Raw genomic sequence first — 26,570 nt, forward strand, 5'->3', positions numbered from 1 at the left:
TCTCTGTGTGCCTGTTACTTCTAACCTACTTTGCCGAGGAGTGCAAGGCATGTGTGTGTGGTTTCCATAATGGGATTTGGGGCCTACAGACCACATGGATTCAAATCCGGTCTTACTACTGTCCGGTCTTATTACCTTGCCACAGTTATTTAACTTCTGTGAAATCTTTTACCATTCATGGTAATCATTCAATGATGCATTCATCAAATACTGCCTGAACACTTGTTATTTGCCAGATTGTGGGGATACCAGAACGGGCAAGATAGCAATGGTCCCTGCCGTCCTGCATCCAGTGATCCAGAAACTGCGGAGCCGGACGATAGGGGATCCGTATGGTTTGACAGCTGGAAACATAATGCAAACCACATGTAATTTCCATGTTTCGGGTAGGCACTTTAGTAAATGTAAAAAGAAACAAGTGAAAGTAAATTTAATATGTTTTTCTTAACCCAGTATATGCAGTATTATTTGATCATTTCATCATTAATCAGCATAAAAAGTTATGGTTTGTCCTACCAAAACTTTGAAATCTGGTGTGTGGTTTATACATACAGCACATCTCAGGACCGGCCACACTTCAAGTCCTCAGTAGTCACATGTGGCCTGCGGGGCCCCGTTGGTCAGTACAGGTGCAGGGGACAGCCTCCTCTCTGAGCAAGGATGTATTTAAGCTGATCCGGAGATGCCAGCTGAGGAGGTGGGGGAAGCAGTGTGAGCTGGGTCTCCTGGGCCCAGGAGCATCAAAGGCCCTGGGGGTGAGAGCACTGTGGTTTCTGGCTGCAGCTTGCTCACGGACGCCAGGTGGCAATGCAGGAGGAAGCTGTGTGCGGGCAGGACAACGGTCTCCATGGGGACACGTTGGGGATGAGTGACTGGGCTTAAGGAACACCAGGTAGTGATGTCGGCGGCCATGGATGAGCTCTTCTAGGGAAAGAGTTAACTTGAAAAGAAACAAACTCCAAGCATTGAAGAGTCAGGTGGATGAGAAATTGCCAAAAACGGAAAAGAGAAACCAGAGGGAAGCAAGAATAGAGTGTATTCTAAGAGCACACTTGAAGTGTGTGTTGGGAAGAAAGGACACATCTCCCTTGCAGAAGGCACCTCAGTGTTCTGTGTAGATACCAAAATCTCCCTCGTAGCCTACCTGACGTCCTGGCTTTTGACTCCTGGCAGACCTGGCCTGAGCACACAGGCACGCCGTTCGCTCGGGGTTGAACAGACGGTCGCTACAGCATGTGTAGCGCTTGCAATGGTGGCTGTCTGGAGGAACCATTTGCTAGAATAAAGCAGCAGCGGGTTGTGATTGCTGCTCCTACAGGAATTCCTCTCTGCCGTGTCCATGTGCCATTGTGCAGTCCTGGGAACTGTTCGCATTTTCGTCAAGTGCCCACATCACATGAAGGGGTTTGGCCGCTCCATCCCTGGCCTCACTGCCGGCCTGGACGCCTGGATGCACTCCCCAGGCAGGCGATTGCATTCCGTTTAATTTTCTTTAGCTGCAGGAGAAATGGAGTCCATTTCCAGACCACGGTAAGTGCCCGTTGGTTTTGTTTGCGGTTCTCGCCTCCGGGGCGGTCTGGTGGGGGGAGGGCGGGCGCGCGGGAGGTGATTGAGCGGTTCTGCTCCGCTGCGTGGCCCCCAGAACCCCCGGACGCCGGTCAGCATTGAGGGGCGGCCCGCAGAGGTGTCACCCAGCAGCCATTAAGTGCAGATATTGTTGTCCCTGGTGTCCTCCCTGAAAACCCTGTGACAGGGAGAGACAGAATGAAGGGAAAGAAAAACGAGGCGATCAAGAGATATTAACTAGAAAAAATCAAGAAGGGATCTGTCAGTCCTGGTGGAAAAAAATGTTTTTCTTAGTTTCTTTTTCCTTTTCTAGCCTTTGGATAGAGGAGGTTTTGTTTGGATTTTTTTTAATATCCCAATATATAGTATTATTAGCTTCAGTGTTTTTTTTTCCTGCCCATATTTAAAATTCCTTTGATCAGCATTCGGTTGTGGTTGGTGCTTAATAATGCTAGCCAGACCGAACGTGAAGTGTAAATCTCTTCAGGGTTACTCGTAGTCAACATGGTCTGTAAAAAGGGAAGGAAAAAACACAACAAACTTTTTTTTTCTTCCCTGTCATTGTTCTTGGTCTTGTTATTCAGTTGACGCTGTATTAAATTGGATTCTGTGTCCATCATTATTAAAATGTGAAGTGTGTTGGTCACAAAACATACATTTCGGGGCAGTTAGCTGAATAATTCTTTTCTTTATTATCCCAAATTACTGCTGAGCTCTGGAGAGGGGAGCAGTTTAGCCAATTATTGCCATTTGAGCTGGATTTGTGGGTGATTAGCTCCTGGCCGAATCCAGTCCCGGCCGGTGCTTTGAAGCCCGTGCTGTGTGATTTTCTCAGCAGTGAGGTAGGAATAGACGCGGCTAATGACAGGAAGGTCGCGCGGGTGAGCTGACCTGTGTGTGGCACAGGTTTGGGTTTCGCAAATAGGGCATCCACAATAACAAGTGTGTCACTAACCCCGCCGTGCATAATCGGGGCTTTATAGGATTGTTGGAGATGCTGACAGCTCAATTAAAGTGTAACCCTTTGTACCCTACAACCTGGCAGAATGACAGAAATATTACTAACCAGAAAGGGGAGGGGTCGCCAGGGAGCTGGTTAAAGATCCAGAATCTTCTCCTTATCCCTTTGCCCCTCCCCCAGCTCCCTCCACTGTGCAGAACGAGCTGGGAGAAGAACCTCCCTGTGTAAAATAATAGGTCCTGGGGAGGAGGGGCAGGTGGCAAATACTACTATTTTCAAAAGCTCAGTTAAGGGGGATTCCTGCTGTTTCTATGGAAACACTTTACACTAGATAGCAAGTGAAAAGGTTTAGTAGTGGCAGCGCTTGTGTCTGCCGGTCAGATTTTCTGGCCCGTCTCCTTTTACCAAAATCTACATCCGAGCATCGTCAGTGCGAATGTGCCGGAAGTTTTCCAGTAGAGGAGGATGTGGGGAAGCCAGTTAATTGGGATGATTTTCTGGCCGGCAGTGAATGATTTCTATGTTACCGATTCACTTCTTTCACTAGAGAGCACGTGCTACACCTTGGACGAAAAAGCCATCTCGATCACGGTAAGTCTGTGGTCGCGTCATTTGTGTCACAGCCCCACAGCTGTGATATGTGGGTCACTCACCCGGATTTGCTCGATGCCATTTTAATTAATTACCCCTCCCCTCTTCTTTATTTTTGCTTTTAGTTTTTTAACAGCTTTGATTCCCCCCACCCCCCGAGAACTAGGGATGTCTATCAATGGGTAGGATCCTTCTTTCAGGGTGACCCACGTGCCAGCTGCTGACGTGGGAACCCGGGACCCAGAGCCGCTCAGTCCTGACCCACAGAATCCCCAGCCCGTGGGGGTGACGGTCCCTGTGACCGTCAGAGCGTGCTGGGTGTGAGGGGCCTGACAGGTACTCAGAGGAGGCTGCCCGGCAGGGAACGAGAGTCGAGACCCGGGGCAGCGAGAGCCGAAACATCGTGTGACGTGGGGGCCTGCAGCGCGGATATGCCGCGGTGGGCGAGGTTCGGCCCTGTGCACCCCGGGCTGGGTGCTGTGGCTGTGCCGACAGGGGACACCGTCTCTCTGTCCTAGAGCAGCTCACACCCTGTTCATACCCCTGGGTCATCTGCTCAGGCCGCTGTAACTAACTACCACAGACCCCGTGGCTTAAACAAAAACTGTACTTTCTTGTCGCTCCAGGGGCTCTTGGTCCTGGATCAAGGTGTCTGCAGGTTGGTGTCCTCCGAGTCTTGTCTCTGTGACTTGAAAATCGCTTTCTTCTCCTGTGTCTTCGCCTGGTCTTTCTTTGCGAATGTTTGTGTCCTAATCTCTTACAAGGACTACAGTCATAATGGATTAGGGCCCGTCCTCCCGGCCTCATTGTCACACGATTAGCTATGGAAAGGCCTGTCTCCAGACAAAGTCACTTTCTGAGGTTAGGACTGCAACCCCTGAATTTGGGTGTGGGCACAGTTTGGCCTGTCACAGCCATCATCCAAAGGAGGATGTCCTCATTTCAGCAGAGGCTGTGGAAGCCCAGAGCCTGTGACCCCCCCAGCTCAGTGTTAAAGGCTAAAGGATACTGACCAAGATGGCTGGGAGGAAGGGGGAGGATGCAAGAGGGATATTTGAGGAAGAAAGAATAGAATTTGCCAATTTAAAATAAAGTTGATGGCTACTGATGGATTCTGTGTGGTTTCATAGCCTATAGCAGGACTCAGTAACCTTTTTTTATAAAAGGCCAGAGAGTAGGTATTTTAGGCTTCACGGGTCATAGGGTCTTTCCTGAACTACTTACCTCTTGCCAGTGCTGGGAGAAAGCAGCCATTCGGGCGCATGAACTTGGCTGTGTTCTGATAAAACTTTATTTACAAAAAGAGGTGAGAGATCAGATTTGGCCCGTGGGCAGGAGCTTGCGGGCCTCAGTCCTGTAGGGTCCCCAGTGCTAGCAGTCTGTATTAGGGTACAGGCACTGGCAGTTCCTGTTAGGACAGGAATGTGTCGACTGCTGGGGACCATACCTCTGACACCCACGTTGCGGCGTGAGCGTGCCGGCGCCAGCGCCGGTCCTGAGTGTGGACAAGGCGGCGTCCAGGAGCCGGGCCCACGCTGATGTTACCCCCGCGCGGAGCTCGGGGCCAGGGATTTCCACTCCCTCGGGTCCAGACCTATTCCCGGAAGAGTGACGTCTGCAAGGCCCAGCCTAGCGTAATGAGAGGCGAGAATGGGGTGGACGAGTTTCGTTCTGGAAGTGTGGGCTGCCAGGAGAGACTCCGCAGGGAGCGTCCCCCAGATGGGGCCTTTCCGCGTGCGGCTGGTGCCGCGGGAGAAGAGCGCCGGCCCCCCGGACGCCCCCTTGCTGCTTCAGCCCTAGCGATGAAATTCTGTTCACCTACCACCCACCCAAGCGCGCTTTTCTAGTTTTTTGTTTTAAGTCAATTCGGTGTAAATCAGCCACAATTTTAACGCATGTTACGGGAAAACTCTTCGTTAGAATAAAAGTACTAAGTGCTCATGAAAATTGATTGATTGGTGTTCGTATTCGTTGGATCTCAGTCAAGGATGCCAGCTTTTCTGTGAGACATTTTAGAAATTCACAGAAACCTACCTTTAACTGCCACAGGTATGTGTCCAAAAGTATAATGATTGGGAATGATAAAACACTAAGGGAGCGATTAACAGGTGTTCACTGGAGAACCGCAGAAGCACTCAAACGTCATTTTTTTTTTTTTTTTAGAAGTACAAACATTAAACATTTCTGAGCTCGTGTGGTTTTGTTAAGCCAGGAAAAACTATTATCTTTTTAAACTTGGTAATTAGGAAACTGTCGGCTCCCCCTCAGGTGCAGGACAATGCGTTTACACGTCACCGCTGAATCACACAACGTACCGTCCTGTACTTGCGGCCAGATGCACGCGTGGCCTCCAGTGTCTGTTAGAGCAGATGAGAAATGCGGCCTCCAGAGACAAGACCAGCAGTCGTGGACGTGCCTGTTGATAATCCGGTCTTTACATGGAGCAGCCCGTGTCGCGGTGTCACGATGGTCCCTGTGTGAGCAGAGCCCGTCCCCGTTTGGTTCCTCACACTCAAAACAAAGACTGATTTGCCTGGTTAAGACCCCCAGCCTCTAATGCAGTCAATAAATCTTTGTTGGTAAATAATTGCTATCGAGCAGAGTTTTAATATAAATTTATGAGTAGTGTTTTATCACAGCTTGGGGCTGCAGCAAACACTGAGTGATGGATTTCAGATAGCACTTACATTCATTACATTAACTTTGTAAGTTATTTAAAGCTTGTACACTTAACATTGCTTTTGGCTTTCAATGACCTCTTGGGACTAGACAAAGAATGCACATGACGGATAAAGAGATTGCGGCCAATAGATAATTCTGCACTTGGTTCCACTGTCGAAAAGGTTCCTTGAGCAAAAAGCAAGACGTGCCTGCCTGGAATCCTGATATTTTGGTTGTAGATCATTAAAATCACAGTCTTTGTGATGTGTCAGTAAATTAACTAAGTGGTAGCAATTAGAGCAACATTTGCCATTTCCAAGTAAGATAAGAAGAATAATTTGAGGTGTCACAAAGCCCTTAAATTTCTTACTGTGCAAACAAGCAAAAGATGTTAAAGTTTTAAAATTGGTCTGGTGGATGAAATGATTCCCATTGGAGCAGCATAGCATCTGTGACAAGTGCCAGCCAGTGCTTCTGGTTCTGCCACTTACTGCCGTTTGGTATCTGTTGCTAGGTAACTAACCCAAATCATCGTGGTTTAAAACAGTACCATCTTATTATTTATCATGATTCTGTGGGTCAGGAATTGGGGCCAGGCGTATTGGGGACAGTTCGTCTCTGCTCCATAAGATACCTTCTAGGCTTAGAGCGTCCAAGATCATTTCTTTGCTAACACATCTAGTACCTAAGCACAAGTGACTCAAGTGGCTGTGCACCGACATGAAGAGGTCACCGGCGGTGGCAGATCTGACACCTCAGTTCTCGCTCATGCCGTCTCAGCATCCCTCCCTGTTCACATGGTCTCCCCAGCGGGATGGCCTGATGTCGTACACAGCAGCTCAGCGTTCCAGAGGCCTGAAAGCAGGGGCTGCAAGGCCTTCTTCAGGCTTAGGCCAGAACAGGCGCCGCACAATTTCCACCACATTCTGTGAGTTAAATTGAGTCCGAGGGCCCAGGACCACACATGGCATGAACAGCAGGGAGACTGGTTTTTGTGGGTCATCTTTGGAGATTACCTACTTCATTCCGCCCTCTCACATGCAGATTACCCACAGCCTGTCCCCAGACCCCCAAATGTTCAAGCCATTATGGCATCAGGCTCAGGCTTAAAGTTCATGATCTTGTCATCTACACTAAGTACACATGTAGATAAGGCTGCTTGGATACTGTCCTCTCCATCTGAAGACCAGGGACAGGAGAACTGTAACAGATGCCCTTATCCTAAAAAGGTGGAGGGGGGACAAGAGACATGGAGAAGTCACTGGTCCATAGCAATTCTGAAATCCAGCCAGGCACTGTTGCTGAGTCACCCTGCTCCGGGCATGAGAACTGTGTATCTTCTCCCCTAGAAGTATCCTCCTTGGCCCGTGGCTCTTCCCTCTTCCTTTCCCATAGGAATTGGCCTGTGTTTGCCACTGTGCAGCTTTCTTAGGCTGCTTCCTGCTATACTTAAGGTTGAGGGCCCAGAGACCCAAGGTGGTGAAATTCCTTTAAAAATCTTATGGGTGTCCTTTGTGTCAAATTATAATTCATTCCATTAGACAAAAACCAATGCACAGATATCTCTCTCTCTCTCTCCCTCTCCACCCACCCCATCCACAGATCTGTAATCGGAAGGGTCTGTGAGGCACTGCCTTAAATCCGGGTTCTCCAGGAAAGGGTCTGACTGCCACACCCTGGGAGGGATCTCCATTCTGAGATCATAGCCATTGGCATGCCCTGGCTTCGATCTTGGTTCTGATGCCAGTTCTTACCCTGAGAATTTTTTGCTGTCAGGAGAAGCTGTGAATGAGAAACTGTGTTATGATCAGTGCAGCAAGGTTTTGACTTGGAAATATATTCTCTAATTCAGCTTGAGAACTCTCTGTAACTCCTCTCCCTCCTGATGTACTTAGCAGAGCCGACAGCACTTCTAACACGCAGCGCGGCAGTCCGCACAGGTGCACGGGCCACCAGGCACCCTTGCTGCAGTGCACATTTATGTGGTGGCGGGTTGCTGGTTGCCCTGCCGGCGCATGTCCTGCACCCCCGTCCCCATCCTTGGAGAGCATCTTCCTCCCTGTCCTCACAGCCCCCACCAGGGTCTGTAAGTGCCTGCCAACCTTGGCCAACTGCCCGGCTCCAAAGCCACTGCCACGTGTTTTTTCTTATCTGTTGCTTCATAAGAATCCACCCACTCTAAAGCTCGGTACTGTGAGAAGACAGTCACTGGGTTATTTCTCATAACGTTGTTTCTGAGCACTGCGGACAGAGCACGGCGGGGCCCGCTTGTCTGTCAGAGGTCCCCAAGGTGGAAGCCGCCAGGCTTGCTTGAAGCTACGTGAAGGATAGATGGCGTTACTCCTGTCGATGCTGTTGGTTAAAGTGAGTCTCAGGCAGCCCTGAGTCGGTGTGGGATGATTTATTCATAGGGCACAAACGCCATGACGTGTGGATCCTGAGCAATCTCGGGAGATTGGTTACTGTGCGTGCCGGAGGTTACGTACCCTCTCTGCGCTCCAGTGTCCTCATCTGTAAAATGAGGACCATCACCGTAGCCACCATTGGGCTGTCGTGAGCTTGCGGTGGATTAATGGTCATAAGTCGCTTAGAGCAGCACCTGCCTCTGAGCAAGCCCAATATTGTTTTGAAATCAGAAAGCTTTAAAATAAATGCGAAAGCCGTCTAAGTCGAATAAAACATGAACTGTAGTTGACGCCTGCACTGTGACAGCTGGCCAGCAAGAAACAGTCCTGCCAGACACTGTTTCTTCCTGTGCGAAAGCAGCATCTGAGAGAGAGGGAGCACGCGTGTCGGCATTCCGCCGTGCAGTGTCGCCCTGGGTGGCATGGGATCAGAGAACACAGAGTCCCAAGGCCCATTTGCACCCACTGGTGGGAACTGCCTGCCTGTGTATCTCAGAGAGCCTTCTGGCCTCTGTCATCCTCTAGCTAGTGGGGTCATGGCTTCGTGTCCTCTGAAAGTTTCAAATGAACCGTAACTAGGGTTTTCCATGTCTTTGGTACTCAGAGTAGAGAAGTGTGTGGGTGTGGGCTGACAGCAGCACGGGAGATGCCATCCGAGGGCTCGGTGTGACGCAGTGGGGCTGCCCGGAGGTCAGAGTGGGTGCCGGCTGCCTGGCTGCAGCTCTTCGTAAAGCGAGGTGATGGGCTCACTCTCTTCCCTAGTTGGTTTCTGGGGATACCGACTGTTCGGTGGGGCGTCCCACAGTGGCAGAGTACCTGGGACCTTTTGCTTTGGAAAAAGTCTGGACTAAGAAGGGTGTTGGCTTGTGTAGCCACGTGAGGAGACGTCTCACCGGGGCTTTGTGGCAGCTCCCTGTGCTCTAGTTTCAAGAGCCAGCCGCGCCCCTGGAGGGCAGTGACCCTGGCTCCACAAGGAAGGTCACTCGGGCAGCGCTAGCTGGCGAGACCCACGGGCTCCCTGTCCCTGGGGAGGCATCCACAGGGGCTGGGGATCCCGGGTGGGGCCACGCAGAAATATTTCTGTAGCAGATTCAGCAAGTTAAGCTAAATGGCTTAACTTCTGCCGTTGCGTTAGACTCTGAAATTCTGTGATTCTCACTTGGTACAAACACTCTCTAAAAATCAGTGTTCAGAATTAATTTAAGGAAAAAAAGAAAACACGTTTTTAATCCACAGAAGCTGTTTCCTGAGTCTCCTCATTTGTATTTCAATCGAACCTCTGATTACGAAAGCTCATTTCGCCTGCCGCTCTGGAAGCCTCCGCCACGCGCCTTAGCCCATCAGAGAGCTCCCGTCTAATCACGCTATGGAGGAAAAGGCCTTTTGAAATTATTTATAAAGAGACAATACAGAGTTCTGTAGTTTCTCCTAGTGTTTTAGCGAACCGCTCTTCAGGGGTGTACGTGTATGAGTGCAGACACGGACTCTGAGGTCAGCAGTCTGTGGGCCTGGAATCCACAGCCAGGGCGTCCTGGGCTTCCCTGGGGCTGGGGTCCTTCCGGGAAGTGCCAGTCTGGGTAACCAGAGGGGGGTCCAAGTGGCCCAGCCGTGGGAAGGCCAGTGGCTTTGTCTAGTCCCCATGTTGGGGGACATTGACGTCAACCCAGAACCACCGTCTAGAGCTGAGCTTCTGAGAGTACCTGGTGACGTAGGAAGAAGGCTGCTTGACTGGGGGGCCACAGCAGCTTCTCAGATGGGCCTGCCCTCACCCCTCCTGAGGGACGCGGGGCGGGGGGGGCTATAATTGCTCTCCATCACTCTGGGGGCTTCCTCCTATGCAGAGAGACTAGAGTGCACTTTGCAAAGCCCTTAGATACCTGGTGGCAGCCTCCTAACAGCAGGTGGGCTTGGGTGGGGCAGGGGCATGCCCTGAGATGCTGTGGGGTCACCTGCTCTCACCCCCAGAGGTCAGGCCAGGACTCACTGGTGTCGCATGACTGTGCCTTCACCTACTCTGGGAATTGTCAAGAGAACCTGGAAACGTGAAAGCAAAAGAACTGTAGTGTAGAACTCATCACAAAGATAGCATCGCTCCCAGAAACAAGGCACTGTGCGTGTGTGGGTGTTCATTCATAGATCACGGCAGATAGGATGGGTTTAGACAAAAACTGTGGTGCTGAAATACCCACTTCCCAGAGAAAATGTCAGTGAGCAAGCCTGGGTTTCCATCAGGTGAGCAGCAGCGGTTGAGATGGCGGCAAGCTAGCCACAGCGGTTCCGGGTGTGGAGCAAAAAGGGAAAACTGGGACTTGTTGATGACTGCGTCCCTGAGGAAGACCCCGGAGGTCCCAGGATGGAGGACCCCTCTCAGCCCCTCTCCTCTAACTGCCCTCGCCGCGAGGTCACCTCTGTTTATAATTGCGGTCACTTCTCAGCCTCGTTGCTTCCTGGCCTGCCCTGCTTCTGCATCTGCAAACCAGGGAGCAGCTCGCTGTGTTGGAATTCCTGGTCCTAGCAGTAGTCACAGTAGGAATAGCTGGGATTCTCAGTGTCCGGGCTGAACAAGCCCTGTCTGTTCTTGCGTGTGGCCATCACGCCCTCCCTCCGCTGCATGATCCGATGCCCAGGTCGGGCAGCCTTCCCGTGGCCATGTGACGTTTGCCACGGCTAAGACCCGTTGGCACAGGTCTGTTACGCCCTCAAGGCTGTGCTGCTTAGGGACAGGTAGTTTTGTTTTTTAACTGGAGTGATGTGCTTACTGTGCGGAGTACCTGTGTTATGGTGGCTGCCACTGAGACGTGATTCCCAGAGTGTCTCCCGTGGTTCCACCTTGCAGCCTTGCCTGGAGGCGGAGTTGACCTGCTCTCCTGTGCGTCCCAGAAGTGTGTTGTCGCACGTTTCCCATCTGCGTGTGCTTACCCGGCTCCAAGAAGCCAGGACAGGGAGGAGCCTGACACTTTCGTGCTAGCTGTGGACAGATGAACTCATATCTCATTGCCCGACAACACGTGCAGTTATTTTTATGGCTTTCTGATTATCCTGACTAATCAGACCAAGATACCTTCTAACATACGTTATAATTGTGCTAGGGACTTCCAAATTTTTATTTCGTTTTAAAAACTGAGTGCATTATCTGTCTATATTTAACAGGGATTCATTTAATGAGAATTAAGTTTTCCCATATTATGAACTGTCAGACCCATGATGAGATCTCGTCACTTGTTTCCAGAGTCAGGGCCTCACTTGCAGGTCATTTGTCACCTGCAGCAGAGGTGCAGGGTGCTCTCTCTCTGCTTGCTTCCTTACCACAGGTCTTCCTCATTTGGAATGGCAAATAGTCTGTTGGTTTCCTAAAGTGAACAGGTTGCTTTTTATTATCAATTTGTATAATTTTAGAAATATTTGAAACATTTGAATTTGTTTTTAAAGAAGGAGCTAGTCAACCCGTTACAAGATTGCATCATGATTTTAATGATTCTCGGGAAAATTTTGCTGCCCCTTGGGTGATGATTCTGCAAAGTGGGATTCTGGTTCCGTTTTGGGTGATCAGATTATAGCCCAGCCCTTGAGCGCTAAACCGTAGGTGTGGTCCTTCCTCCCCTTAAGCTTCTTGCTGTCCCTGGGCTCCCCCTAAGCTGCGCCTCCTGTCCCAGCTCCCTCTGAGGGCGTGATCCTCCACACAGTCTGCCTCACATCACCTGGTGGCCAGGACCACCTCCAGTGCTGTCCAACTGATCCCTGGTCTTCCTTTCCCTTTCCTCTTCTCCCCTCCTGGCCACCATCTCCTGCCTCCCATAGCTCAGCGACTGACAGCCCGTGGCCACTACAACAGCCTGGCTTCTCCCAGGCAGGGCTCTGCATCTCTCTTGCCATCCCCGTCTCATCCAGCCCTTCTGTTTCACCTCCTGAGTATTTCTCACACCGCCTTCTCCTTCCCACCTGACCCACGCCTCTCGGCCCCAAGTACCTCTCTGCTCCTGTCTGCTCTAGACCAGCCTTTCCCAGACAGGAGCAGCTTAAAACCCTTCAAAGGAACAGAAATCTCACAGATCCTCCCAACGTTGACTTACATTGTTTTCATGATAATAATACATAATTATGTACAAGCATAAAGCTAAATGTCAACTCCCTGAGTTTATAGCTCTTAAATAAATATAAAACCAAAAATAATTGAGTTAACTACAACTGATTTTTTTTTAAGAATAAAATTTAAATGAACAGCATTAAATGAGTTTCATGTGAAGGATGCTGGCGTGTTGGGGAAACCACTGCCACCGTCAGGTGAAGGTGGGGACCGGCTGTTACTGTGCGGTTTTTTGTTTTCAGCTCACCTCGTGGCGGTGTAGTGTAGCGACCCCAGTCCCTCACGTTTCTTCATTCATACCGAGAAACTATTTTGTTTTGTGCAGCATGCAAAGCTGTCATCTGGGTTTTACTTGGTCAAAGAGTGAGTTATTTACATGTTACGTGTCCCTCGGTGCTTTCCTCGGTAGCACCACTTGTGACTACAAGTGTAAATGTCAACTCAGGCGGTGAAATCCATAGCACTTCTCAGATCACTTTTTAGATGCAGGCATTAAGATAAAAATTCAAAATTTAAAGAATTTCCTCAGAGAGGTTAGGGTTCCTGAGACAATGTCAGGTTTCCAGTGCTGCTCAGACTTGAACGTGTGCTCAGATCACCTGGGCAGCTCACCAAGCTCTCCCGAAATGGAACCCCTGTCCATTCATGTTCTGCAGGCGAATTGCCGTTTCTTGGGAGTTGGAGAACATCCTCTGTGAGCTGTGCAGTGCGATGTGAAGACGAAATGTGAGCAGTCGTGGGCTCTCACTTCCCTCTGGGCAGGGGACACAGGGTGCAGAGTCCTTCCAGATGTATCCTGTGCAACCCACCCCTTGGTGTTTTTGCTTTGGAACTCGTGGTTCAAGACTGCAGGCGTTGGGTCAGGCAGTGGCTGGCGTGCCCGGAAGTTCCGTCTGGGGAGCAGGTCATTGCCCACGAGTAGGAACTGAAGAATTTAGCAGCCCAGCGTGGTGGCAGGAGTGAAGAAGGCAGGAGGGCTGGTCCTGCCACTTCCTGTTAGCCAACAGATCGCCCGACCTCTGTGGCTCAGAGTTTTGTTGGTAACTCAAAACTCTGGCACCCCAGCCACTGCCTGACCCGACACCTTCGGTTCTGAACCACGAGAGAGCATAGCCCTGTTGCTTATGGGACACGGGGAGACAGTGAATGCGCTGTGCACAGAGAGGGGTAGTGCTCAGGGCACTTAAAAAAGGGTGCACCTTCCGTGGCCACAGCCGTGAGGTGGGGAGCAGGGAGGTGGGTGGCTTGAGGTCTCCACAGCAGTCTTGCGGTGGGGGGCTCAGATAATAAACTCAGCTGAGGCCAACGCTGCAGGGCCGAAACACAGCTCCTAGGACGCCAGGGTGTTCTGCAGCCCCGCTGACTTCTGCAGCATTTGAATACTGCATGTAAGCCAAGATTATCCTCCTAGGTGAGCCATCGGGGTTATTTAAGATTGTCAAGATTTGGATTTTTCCTTCACCAAGACATTAAGATTTCTTAGCATCAAAATAAATCAGCCTCATTTATTAATAGTTCCTCAGAAAACTATGAAGCCATCTCTTCACACGCTTCCTGATTGGACTCTTTCCCTTGTTTCCTGTTAAATAAGTCCCAGCAGCCTTCACTGGGGAAGGGTAGTTTCATAAAATCACCCACAAGCCAACCAGAAGAGCTGCCTAAGTCCCTCTGGCAGGCCCCAGGGTGTGAGCTGGGGCTGGGGCTGGCCCGAGTGGGCAGGGACAAAGCTTTGTGAACGAAACCGGGAGTAGTTCTGATCCACCAGTGACACCAGTGCCCCCGGCCCTGGCATCGTTGGCATTCCATCTGAAATGGAAAATGGAAAATGTGAGCCCCCAGGAGAACCGTGTGAGGTTTTGTTAGGCTAAGTTCTAAAGTCCATGAACCCCACTGGGGAAGGATATTTAATGATTTGAAGCGACTGCTTGTTTATGATCGCATCACTGGTGGTACCTGTGCCTCTCCCACTAATTGATACCAGGCCACGAAGCTTTTATTGCCTTAATTTGTAACTTAGTAACATTTTCCTGTGGGCTTGGTTCAGAGCCGTGTTTGGTTCCCATTTGTTTAGGTTCCAAGGGATCCAGGTATGCTGCCTTTTGCCACATTTACCTTAAATAATAAGAATTTGCAGAGAAAGCATCTTCCAAAGGCTCATTTGTGAGTTGTTTCAGACTTTCAAATATCTTCCTCCCAGCAGCAATGTCTTATGGTGGTCAGAGCCCAAGCTGGCTCATAATCTATTGTATCTGTGAAATGTGGTTGTGATTTGAGTAAATAAAAAACAATATTGTCACAATATTGGTAATGAATTGAAACTTGAACTCAGTTATAGCACATGATAACAATTTTTTCTCCTATTGTGATTGTTGAGGGAGAACAGAACTTTGGAGGTTGGGGGAGGCAACTCACGGGGGTCTCTGCTTTCTCGAGGTGTTGAGTTGTATTTCAGCACTTGGAACTTTCCTTCTGCCTCAGCCTGGGGGACTAACTGCCATTAGTCCGAGGCTGTCTCAGTCGCTGTTGTGATCATGGAAGCTCGTAGACGGACAGCAGCAAGAGGAAGAGCAAAGGAGAGTCTTGCCTTCTCCTTATTCCGCATGGACAGGAGTTAAGAGATGACAGCAGGGAGCAGAGCACACGCTCCTGGGGTGAAAGCTCCAGCTGAAAGGGACTCGGTTGGGAATGCCGGGCGCCGGGCGGGGAAGGAGAGAGCGCCCGGCAGGTGTCAGGCCTCCGTGTCGGCCACCAGGCGCCCGAACCCTGGAGAGCCTGTGCACAAGGAGGAAGGCTTGCTGGGAAGTGGTGGCTGAAACAAGAAGAAATTCTCACCAGACGTTTATAAACAACCGGATTAAACATGGCTTCAAACGTGTTGGTTTCCAATTCTGAGTGGTTTTCAAGGAGCTCTAATATGATTTCATTAAAAGTGGATTAAAGCATGTTACACACAATTCTTGTATTAAATAATGCTACTAAAATTTGCCAGTGGAATTTCAGGTTTGATAAGTTAAAAATAGGAAATGAAAGCAACTGTAAAATAAAATATTCTTATTTATAAATGTAAGATGAGAATACAGTTAATGTGCTGTTTTCAGGAAGGGAAATTGAGGTTTCTTTCTTTAAAACATCATACCTTTGGGTGTTTTCTATGTGCTTGTAACGTAGCTATACGAAAGGTCTAACTTAGCACATCGTGATGTTTTGTGTTACATTTGTCAAACTAGTGGGCATATCTTTTAGCATTCACCTGTATCACAGAGCTAAGTTCTGTGCGTGCACACACACATGGAAGTTTGTTGTATGTATATGTTGTATGTAAAAGGGAGGAGAAAACCAAATTAACACCCTAAAAATAGGTGTAATTTACTTAAGATGGTAAAGATACAAGGAAAGTTTAAAAGTGTAAAAATTACCGACGTACCTACTTTCTCTTTATTTATGTAAGACTTAATATTTGGCCGTTTTTCCTCGTAGGGCATGCTGTTGAAGCGAAGTGGCAAATCACTGAATAAAGAGTGGAAAAAGAAATACGTCACCCTGTGTGACAATGGCGTGCTGACCTACCATCCGAGTTTACATGTGAGTATAGCCCCCTCGGCGCGGTGAACAGGCCGCAGGCCTCAGCTAAACGCAGGGAGGGGACCCTGACAGCAGCCCAGCCTCTCACCTCTGTTTGAAGTTAAAGTCATGTTTGGAGTCTGCCCAATCATGAGATAAATAGCACCATCCCAGCGCTCCATGAGACCACATGCCTGTCTCTTTCCTCTCCTCCGTAACAATCTGTGGCTTACTGATTCTACAAAAAATTACAATAAAAGGCACAGGCGAAGTAAAATTTTAAATGAGAGCAAAAAGACAGGGGCAAGTATTAATAGAAACGAGAAAGAACAGTGATCTGTCTGAAAATCTAGAATGAAGGAAACAGTTACACTGGAACCCAGGATTAAGCTTTGAAAAGCTGAGAGCAAACACAAGACATTAAATGCAATTCATGACTCAATCTTTATTACCAGATAAAGAACACATTCCTGTTCACATAAGGCAGGAGGAACTTTTCTCTATGTGTTAATAAAATTTGTTATATGGGTCATTTATATGAGATAGATTTTTAAAACAGGATTAACTTTATTCTTAGGGGAAAATGTAGACATCCTACCAGCAGTTACTTCTTTTTGCAAGCCTTGATAAAATTTAAAGTTGGGGTATTAATTATAGTTCCGTAGCAATATGTTCCATGAATCTTCCTTGATGCAGAGAAATGTGTAGATTAGAACATTTAGTGTTTGTTGGTGATGATCACAGTCATCCTTTGGTATTGGCAGGGGACTGGTTCCAGGACCCCTTTCAGATACCAAAATCCAAGCACGCTCAAGCGTAAAATGGCCTGGTATTTCCATATAACCTGTGCACATTCTCCCGTATACTTCAAGTCATCTCTAGGTTACTTACCTAATATGATGTAAATGCTATGTAAGTAGGTGTTATACTGGGTTTTTTTTTTATTTATATTATTTTTATTTTTTTGTTAGAATACTTTCAACCTACAGTTGGTTGAATCTCTAGATGCAGAACCACAGATACGGAGGGCCAACCATATATCACTATTAATTTTTAAAAATTTTAAATGCTTTTTAAATTTGCACAATTACTGACAAGAAGTTAGAAATAAGCATATTGGAGAAAATTAACATCACTCCTAAAATACCACCTAGAGAACAAGCCTGTTAACATTTGGGGTGCATACTCCCAGCTGTTTCTGTGCTTTTTCCTTCCACAAGCATATGGTCACCCTGCATACTCTGCCTGCAGCCTGCTTTTCTCACTAATGGTAGGTCTTTCCACGTCAGCAGATTTACCTACACGCCACCATTTTTCATGGCTATCTAATATTCCATGGTGCGGATATGCCATAAGTGACTCGACAGTATCTCAAAAATGGACGTTTGGCTAATAAATTTACTTTGAATTTTTTCACTATTACTCTAATCAGTGTCCCTCTATTTATATCTCTGTGCCCTTGTCCATTTTCCTAGGATAAATTCCTAGCCGGCAGCTTCCTGAATTGAAGATTATGTGTGCTTCTATGGCTTTTGGTGCATGTTGTCAAATTCCTGGAAAGATTGTATCAGTTTATCTCCTTCAGCAGTGTAGACAAGACGGCTTTTCCTCTGCACTCTCCAGTACACTTATCTTTAAGAAAAAAAATCTTTTCCAATATTGTAGATAACAGATGGTGTCCTTCGTGTTGAATTTGCTTGCTGGTGTGAATTGCCCTTTGTCTTATAGCAGTAGCTACACCTTTCAGAACCATGTCAAAAAACCAGGTGTTTCATTAGGCATCTCTGACTTGTTTCTCATGTTAATGGAAATACCTCCCTGCCTTACTGTTCACTAGGCGTTTGAGATATAGGTATACAGACGCAGGTAGATGTATTCTTATATAGAAACAGATATTCTTTATTGTAGTGACCAAATCCCTTTGTGCTCCGAGTACTGCTCGTTTATTTTTGGAATAGAGTCAGGCTGGTTCACGAGGTGGTCTCTATGCGAGAGAGACATAATACCAGTTCCAGGAGGCCCACCTGTGACCAGAGCGCACACCTTTCCAGGACTGCCACACATCTAGGTCTTTCTAGTTCTGCACTCCTGCTGCCCCCACACCCCCCCAGCTTCTGTCAGAACACCAAAGCGCACGGGGTTCTGCTGGGGTCTCTCTCCAAAGCTGCCCATCAGCAGGGAGGCTGCCCTCTTGGTGACTTAGTTCTTCCTAAGACCCTGTCAGAGAGCAAAGGTCTAATTATTGACCCAGTTGCTTTATGTAACTTAGAGAAGTGTAATCAAAATATTCTTCTTACGAGGACTCCCCATTAAAAAGTGAGATCTGATTGATGATACATTTCAAGTGCCCACATACTCACCTGCTGGGCCCAGGCTCAGAGAGAGGAACATTTGCTGCTTCTTGCCAAGGGGCTGAGATGGTAACAGCGGTGTGTACTAGAAAATTCCTGTGGGAGGGCTGATGCCTGCTTGCTTTTCATCCCAACCCCTTGATTATATAATCACAATCAGTTCTTCAAAAATTCTTCTATTCCTGCTCTTTTTCTTGTGTTTGCCAATTCCATCTTTTTTTTTTTTTTTAAAGCATGCATGTATATTATTGGAGCACAGAAGGGGGTGAGTGGGGCTTTGTTATATATTAATAATTGTATAGCAAGCAAGAGCCAGTGTCATTTTCAAATGCAATTCATTTCAAATGCAAGCCAGTCTCCTGGGAACTGAAATTCTTGATGCAGGTACATAGTTCCCTAAGGGAGTGGCTTAATCCAAGAATGGATTTGAATTACTAGAACCTGGAGAGATGTTACGACCTTCAGTGTAATCCTTTGCTGATTTTATTTTCACAGCCAAGCTTTGGATAAAAGTTTGGAGGGGCAGTGAGTCCCAGGTATATTCTCTGAATGGTGTCTGGAGTGGATCTGTTCTGAGCTTTTAGGGGAACTGCAGATCCCAACAGCCCAGTGGGTCTGGCATTCTCAGTTCAGAATGGGAAGAGGTGTTCAGGGGACACCCATGGGCAGAATCCAAACGTTCCCTAATAAGAAAGTTGGGAATATGCAGAGTGTTGCTAGTTCAAGTCCTAAAATTCTGCACCTTAGAGAATGGCCCAGTTATTCCAGTCTGGGAAGTTTTGAAAGGTGATAGAACCAAATGACCCCAGTTAAACACTGATCTCACTATAACACCCACAGCCTACGTTCCCTCCAAGGTGTACTGTGGCAGCGAGACCACTAAGGTGACTGCACAAGTCGTTGGCCACATGTGATGATGGCATGAGTGGTTAAATTTTGGGGAAATTTACCAAAATCGGTGGCTTTGGGGTTTCAGAGTCATTGTTATTGGTCATAACCACATTGCTGGCCACAGTGTGGGACGCGGGTTCTCCTAGCTCACCCTGATATCACCGTGTTGTCTGACCGTCGGACACTGCTGCCTTTTCTGTTCTTTGGGGGTAGGGCCTGTGTGTAGCCTCCCTAGACGTATTCAGGTCAATAAAGGTAGACATTGGCCTGTCAGTGGACCAGAATGACTCCCTCTTTTGTACTCCAGGAAGGTGTCAGTCTAGTTTGTGAGAACACCATCCTCGCCCCCCATTTCTCTCCAAGACAGGCTGGGTCAAGGTTCTGTAGGTGCTCCTGGAGCAGGGGTCTGCATTGATCTTGCATAGCTTAGCCTGCAGCCCATTTCTTTCCATGGAACCAGGGGAAAAGACTGGACTAAACCATCTGCTATCTTTAAATAGAGATTTCCACACATACGTATTTATCAATAGTGGGATAACTGTGCCAGCTCCTGGTATATACCACTAACTTAAGAAACTTAAGTCATTAAGTTACCAAAAAGGAAACTAGCATGGTTTTGGGGGGATGGGATTCTAACCTGCTAATACTTCTGTTATGGGGTGAGAGTGAGGGTCTGAGAGTCCCTGGCTTGAGGATACATCAAACACTGAAGATTCGGGCAGAGATTAGGTGGGGCCACGCAGCAGCCCCACTGAAACCAACATTCACATGTGGTTGCGTGGCCATCTTCGTGCTGGCACAGACATTTGTTTCCTGTCCACGCGTGTGCTACTCACAGTCCCCATCAGTTGGACCCTGACGCCGTCACTAGCCACCTTCCACCCAATTATCGTGTTAAACTCAAGGAGCTGGATGGAGGGTCTTGCATGCAAAGGATTACACAAGAGCAAACAACTGAGTCAAGTTTAGAGGGAAACAGGCCAGCATGGCAGGGATGGGGCTCATAGTTTATCGCAGTCCCTTCACTGTGGCCCCTTCACTGACGGTGCAGAGGAATCCCAGGGTGCTTTGTCTGCCCTTCAGGATCCAACCCAGGAAGTGGCATCGTAGGGTCTTTGCCACCTTGTCCTTCTCCCTCTGTGGCACAAGGATGCTCGAGAGTAGTGGCCAGTGTCAGAGGGTGGCCCGTGGGACAGCAAGGGCTGCTCTGCCCTGCTCCATGTTAACCAGGTTAAAGTCCCAGATGAGCTCCTCGGCCAGTGCTCCAGGGACAGACGGGCGGGCCAGGGCCAGGAGTTGATAGGGGCAGGTCCAGAGTGCGATGCTGTTGGGCGGAGCGGCCACCCCAGCCACTCCCTGCAGCAGCCTTCCCCGTGGCCGTCGCACCCCCTGTGGCCCGGCCTTCTCCTACGTTTGCGTGGAGAAGTTGCTGGAGCAGCAGTGGGCTCGAGCCTTGACTTCCTCTGGGCACTGTGGAAGCAGAAGGTGACCATTTCCCAAACTTGCTCAAAACTCCTGGGGAGGATTTTAAAATGTCTTCTTTGGCTGCCCTTGGGAAGAGCTCTGCCGGAAGAGGTCAGTTAGATTCCTTAGGTAAATGGATATGGCTTGCTTCTTACACAGGTGTCCACGGGAGTATTTACGTAAAAGATCATCCTTTGGACATGAACCGCGAGTTTCAGTCCCAAACAGGTGTTTTCTATATATTGGTGTGTTAGAAAATACACCCGGCCTTGTATCAAAACAGTCTGTGTGTGGCCCCAACTCATGGAATCCTAGCAGGACGACTTGCTCCTTGAAACTGTGGCTTCAGAAACAAATAGCCAGTCCCAAAATTGGGGACACCTGGCATCGCAGGACATGATGGGGTTTGTGTGATGCTGAAAGGCTTTCCTGGGTGCTTAGAAGGGGTTGGATGCCTGGGAGGCTCTCGGATGTTGGTCCCCACAGACTGCCCAGCTCCCCAGCTCCCCCAGAACTCAGGCAGGTTTCTGCACACTGAAGGTAGTGGCAGGGGACCTCGGCTGGTTGGTGGCCCCCAGTGGCACTGCCTGCTTATGAAGTTCCTTCACATTTATCATCCTTTCCCCTGGTCACATCTCCTTCCTGAGCCCTCAAAGTCTGCCCACGGTGTGGCGTCCTCCCCTGGAAGAGTCTCTGTTCTGTTCCCCGAGCCCCGAGTTCCACTCTTACGAAGATTGTTGAGGAGACCAGCAGTCCACGGTTCCTTTGATGGCGGCTCAGCCTCACTCTGCCCTGTACTTGGCCCAAGTAAACCTGTGCCCTCCCTAGACCAGAGGGGGAAGGTATGGAAAGAAACTTCTCACCCCAGGTCTGTTTGCTGTTGAAAACCTCAAATCTTTTTCTTAGGGAGGAGAGAAACCTCTGTAAACAGTGAAGTAGAATTGCCTGTGAGTAGCGAGATTATAAGAAGTGACAGTTTCTCTGAAAGTCAGAAGGAAAAATGGGCAAAACATTGAGCCAACCCAGACTTAGAAAGGTCCCCGGAAATTTATGTTTGCGCCACCTCCGTTCCCCACATCTGCTCGGCTTGGGTTCCGCAGGGTCTTGATCCCCACCCTCCACGCGCTGCCATGTCCCCCGCCTCCTCCGGTTCTTCCCCAGGCTAAGGAAGCGGGGCACTGGCTGCCTCGGGGTGATGGGGTCCCTGCACCCCCTCGCTCTGGAGGTAGAGGGATGGGGCGTGGGCATGGGGAAGAAGTGATGGTGGGTTTCAACTCTAGGGGTTCCTCAAGACCAGTGGTTCCCAATCTGGGTGCCCACGATAGTCCCAGGGGTCTGCTGGTGGGCAGGATAACAAGGACAGTGGCCAGAACAAGGAGGCATGAATGAACTTACAGAATCCACAGCGCTGCTTCTATAACAGGACATGCCCAGCAGCAGTTTACAGGGGACTTGGGCTGCCCATCCTCACTGGAGTTTGGAACGTGTCCACGCAGCTTGTACATCATACATAGGTACCCTGGTACGATCAGGCCACATGTCATTCTGGTTGGTACATTTGAAGGTAGACATTAAGAAACTAGCTGGAAGATATCTGTTCTGGAAATCTGGAGAAAGAATTCTTTCACTGGGCAGGAAGTTTGATAATATTGTTTTCTAGATCACTTCAGACTAGGAAAAGTGTGTGTTCCAAAATTTTCACCAAAAACTTAGCAAACTAAAGCTAATGGAGTTAGTTGGACTTTTAAGGAAAAACCTGTCCTGGGATTGAAGGTGTTAGGCGGTTACTAAGACTCAGGCCCGGACCAACCCAGTCCAGGTAATTCATTCTTCTCAAGATGCTGTTACGAAATTAAGTGACGCCTGTAACAGTTAAGATAACAGATGGGAAGCCCAAACAAAACAACAAATGAAACTGCTCTAATAGTCCTGTTTACCCAGGACTGAGGGGCTTTCCAGGGTGTAAGACTTTCACTGCTAAAATCAGGGAGGTCCCTGGCAACCTGCGCCCAACTGGTCACCCTTGCGCCAGGACCGACCCACCTAACTGCTCCTGTGTCTCCACCTGGCATTTTGCAAAGACGACTCTACACATTTAAATAAGACTAAAATTATACCAAGTAAGCGTGTTGGCTTCTGCTGCTGCTCTGTGGTCTATGTTTTTGTTTCTTTGAAAAACTGTACATCTCCAAGAGCTCTAAAAAGCCCTAACTGCTTAGTTTTCTTGGGGAGACCATGTGAGTGTCCGGATCCTGGTTGGGGCGATAGAGGGTGGCCTGTGCCACGATCCTGAGATTCCCTTTCTGTGCACTTAAACGTGAGCCTCAGGGAGCACCTTGGTAGCAAAATGAAGGGGATAATGAGAAAGAACTTGGACCTCAGGGCTTCACAGTTCAGCGTAGCTACCTATTCATCTTCCGTGTCGAGAGTGCAGCCGTTGAGGGCACAGCTGAAGTTCCTGCTGACAAAGGCGTGCGCGGTGGGATTCCTAAGTGGACCTGTGAGAATGAGCTCAGCGGCCACGTGGCCGGGCCAAGGACTTTACGGTGGCCCTGTCCAAGGGGGCTCACTCTGCGTCTGGGCCCTGGCTCTCTGGGTTCCCTGCAGGGACATTTGGCAGGTCTGACGGGCCGTCCCCTAGGGCCTCGCCTGGCGGTGTGTGCGAGCGTTGCTCCTGCTCTTACGAGCCTCCTCCTCGGGTCTGTGTCCCACTCTGCATGTCGCCCACGCGGAAACGGCTGTGGCTCTGTCATTGCTCCCTGACATACGAACTGGAACTTTCCTTCTTGAAGGACATTTGTTTCTAGGCAGATCTGTTTTGAATCGAGCAGCTCGGACTGCCCTGCCACACACACAGCCTTCAATTCCGTGTGTTGCAGGGGCTTGGTTTTCTGTTTTTAGAGTCAGTAGAGTCAAACTTGGGCTCTCTAAAATTGACATCAGAATGCAGATTTCAGAAAGTTTCTAGTTTCCAAATCAGACAGAAAATCCATTTCTTTACTGATATAAAAACAAGAAAAAGATCTGAGATGATTCCTAAGTAGGTATTTGCCTCAAAAGAAATCATTCGAGAAAAAGAAGATACGTATGCGTGAGAACAGCAGTGCTTAACTGGACTTGCTGCTAGCAACTGCCATTGCAAATACGCGTGGAATAGGGACATTTTACGTGAGGACTGAGGAGTCACTACGAATCTGATCAGTCCCCTCACCCAGCTTCGCACGTCTGCTAGGGGGACCTCACATTTCTCTCGGTGATGAGCATTGAGGTACACTCGGAGAGGCTCTTCGGTGGCTTCCCCAGAACATTGGAGATGTCGGAAAGCTCCTGCCTAGGTGGTTGGATCAACAGCTGCAAAGCCGTTTCCAGATGTAAAGCCGACTTAACCGTGGAATGACTGAGCCCTGAAAAGACAGGCCTCCCTTTCTTGCTGAGAAGAGCGTAGTCAGCCGTTTCACGTGTGTGGTGCACCGCCGTGGTCAGCATATTTCACCTTGCAATCAACAGCTATTTTATCTTGCTCCCCTTTAGTGAGCCGCAGTGCTGGAAGCCGTGCCGTGGTCTTTCCAGCCCGGTGCCTGTGTTTCCATGTGCTATACCTATGGTGCAGGTGTGCCGTGTGCCCTGCAGGCAGGCGTGCTGCATCCATCCTGCAGGCGTGCCTCCACGGCCCCTCTACAACAGGCCCTTCTGAATCCCAGGCCCCATCTAGTGGACCTAATAGAGGACAAACGCTATGTTCCCCCACCCCCGTTTGCCCAGGGGCTGGCATGTACTTGGCACATAGGTATTGCTGAGCATTTATAGGTCACATCGACTTGAGCGCAGCCACACCGGAGCATCAGGTCACGTGACTCCCGTGGTATCTTTGCTCCTAGACCACCTGGACGCTGAACCTCACCATCCACAATCATGACTCTGCTTTAAAAATCCTGGTGAGAGTGAGACTGGTAATACTACACTGCACAACATGGCCCTCCTGAGGGTAGATCAGGTCAGGCAGGGGGAGAACCCACATGTGCACGTGCGCACACACGTGTGGCATTACCAAATGTGACAAAATCTGGAAACACTACTAGAATCCCAAAGTACAATCTATTTAAAGATATATTTGGAAATTATGTTATAGATATCAAAGAACAAATATCTGGAATTCTGTGGCAACAAATCAACATTTCTGTTCTAGTCTGAGCTTCCTGTTTTAGGCAGCTGAGAATGGGTTCATGAATGATATGTCAAACCACAACAGGTGTTTCTTTCAGTTTCGGAGACTGGCAGGAGTCAGCTCTGGGGAAGCAGAAAGAATCCGAGTTTGTTGGCTGTTGCTGGGACACGTGACAGAGCCTTGTCCACACTGGGACAGAAGCTCAGGCACTGAGGTCTGCAGGAGTGCTCGGCTGCCCTGGAAACAGCCCTGTCCGGTTACCCAAGTGAGCCACTTTCACAGGGAGCCTGGCCCTTCCGGCCAGTGGCACGAGTGTCACCTTAGGGACCTTGATGCGTAGATATTGTCTACTTTTAAGTGGTATGCGATGCTACACCTCTTTCCCAGATAGGATTTGAGGCAGCTTCCAACAGACAATTGACGTGGCAATTTATCGTGAATACACACATAGTACCGCATCTGCACGCGCACACGCAGAGCTGCGGGCACAGCTTCATCACAGGTTGTTTTATACGGAGAATGAAATAATGGAGTCGGATCTCCGTGACTTCCGAAACTTCTTTACCTTCTTCCTTCTTACGATTCCTTGATTTCCGAGGTGTTTAGTCGGCTCCGCAGGTAGAGGGAGCACCAGGTGGGCGTCTGCAGTTGCAGTTCAGATCCTGCCGCCGCCCCGCCCCCTCCACAGTGGCCTCCCAGGTGGCTGTGTGGAGCCCTGGGACTCGGGGCACGGTGTCAAATTGCTGAGCCTGTCTCAGTCATTGTGGGGTGATGGCTTCCCTGGCTGCTCCTCCTCCATCCCAGCCTCGGCCTCTGCCGTGCGTCCAGGACGGCTGCAGCGGTCTCCCTCACAGAGGGGCTCTTCCCGGCCAAACCTCCGCCGGCCTCGCCGCCCGGCTCAGCCAGAGCGGGGCCCTGCCCAGAGAGCGTTCCCAGACCTGCCGGCGGCGCAGAGCAGCGGCTCTTGCCGTGCCGCTGTGTACTTTCGCCTCCCAGTGCTCATCGTGTTTGTGTCTCCCTCCATGTAATTCTTCTCGTGTTTTGATGATGGGAGATGGTCCCACTTTGCCGTCAGATGAAGTCCTTGCTCCTTGAAGTGACGTGTCGGCCCTGCCTGCCACCCACGTCCTGAGACTCGCCCCACGCATGCTGTCTCAGTTTTCTTTTAGTTTCTCCCACTTGTCGTATCCTTGGCCCCCAGGCCTTCGTGGGGCAGTTGCGTCTGCTGACCCTGTTCCTCTCCGTCCCACCTTCTTACCACGCTAGCTCCTCTTTCCAGTCCCGTCTTCAGTGTCATTTCCTCTCGGGAGCTCCCTCCACGAGGCCCGCCGGGCCCTGCCTGCTGTGTGAGCCTTCGCCTGACTCTGTGGGTGGTTCCTCTCTGTTCTTGGCTTCTTTCAAGGCCTGGTTCTCCCACAAGACTGAGAACAAAGGCCAGAGACCTTGTGAATCTTGTCACCCATATATGCCTAGCATCTGGGACATCGTCTTGTTGGTTGAATGAATGAATGAATGAATGAATGAGGGCACAATTAGCCCATACGCTTGGCCTGCCCTTAAATCCGTAGGGCTAGAATTCCCGAAACCATGGGAAAGGAATCTACCAGGTGATGCTCCTAAGCCACAGAAACACATCTTGGTCGTATCCAGGCTCCATTTGCTACAAATTGAAGAAAGGATCTCCATGATGTGGGAGGAGCTTGGGGGGAGGGGTTGTTGTTTGGGGGGGCTTGGGTGATTTTTTTGGTTTGTTTATTTTTTGCTTTTTAATTGTCGTAAAATACACGTAACATAAAATTTGCCAACTTAACCATTTTAAATGTATAATTCAGCAGTATTAAGTATATTCGCATTGTCGTGCAAGCAATCT

General features: G+C 49.3%; 1 protein-coding gene across 3 annotated transcripts in view; it reads left to right on the top strand.

Moving 5' to 3' along the window:
• Positions 1–26,570, top strand: part of AGAP1 (ArfGAP with GTPase domain, ankyrin repeat and PH domain 1) — a 544,117-nt gene that overhangs the window by 321,628 nt on the left and 195,919 nt on the right. For all 3 annotated transcript variants that reach the window (XM_012648855.1, XM_012648858.1, XM_012648856.1), the window contains one exon: positions 15,746–15,850. In XM_012648855.1, the coding sequence (XP_012504309.1) occupies positions 15,746–15,850 (105 nt within the window). The remainder of the gene's footprint in view (positions 1–15,745; positions 15,851–26,570) is intronic.

The sequence above is a fragment of the Propithecus coquereli genome, unplaced genomic scaffold (assembly GCF_000956105.1).
Source record: "Propithecus coquereli isolate 6110/MARCELLA unplaced genomic scaffold, Pcoq_1.0 Scaffold295, whole genome shotgun sequence".
Taxonomy (NCBI): domain Eukaryota; kingdom Metazoa; phylum Chordata; class Mammalia; order Primates; family Indriidae; genus Propithecus; species Propithecus coquereli.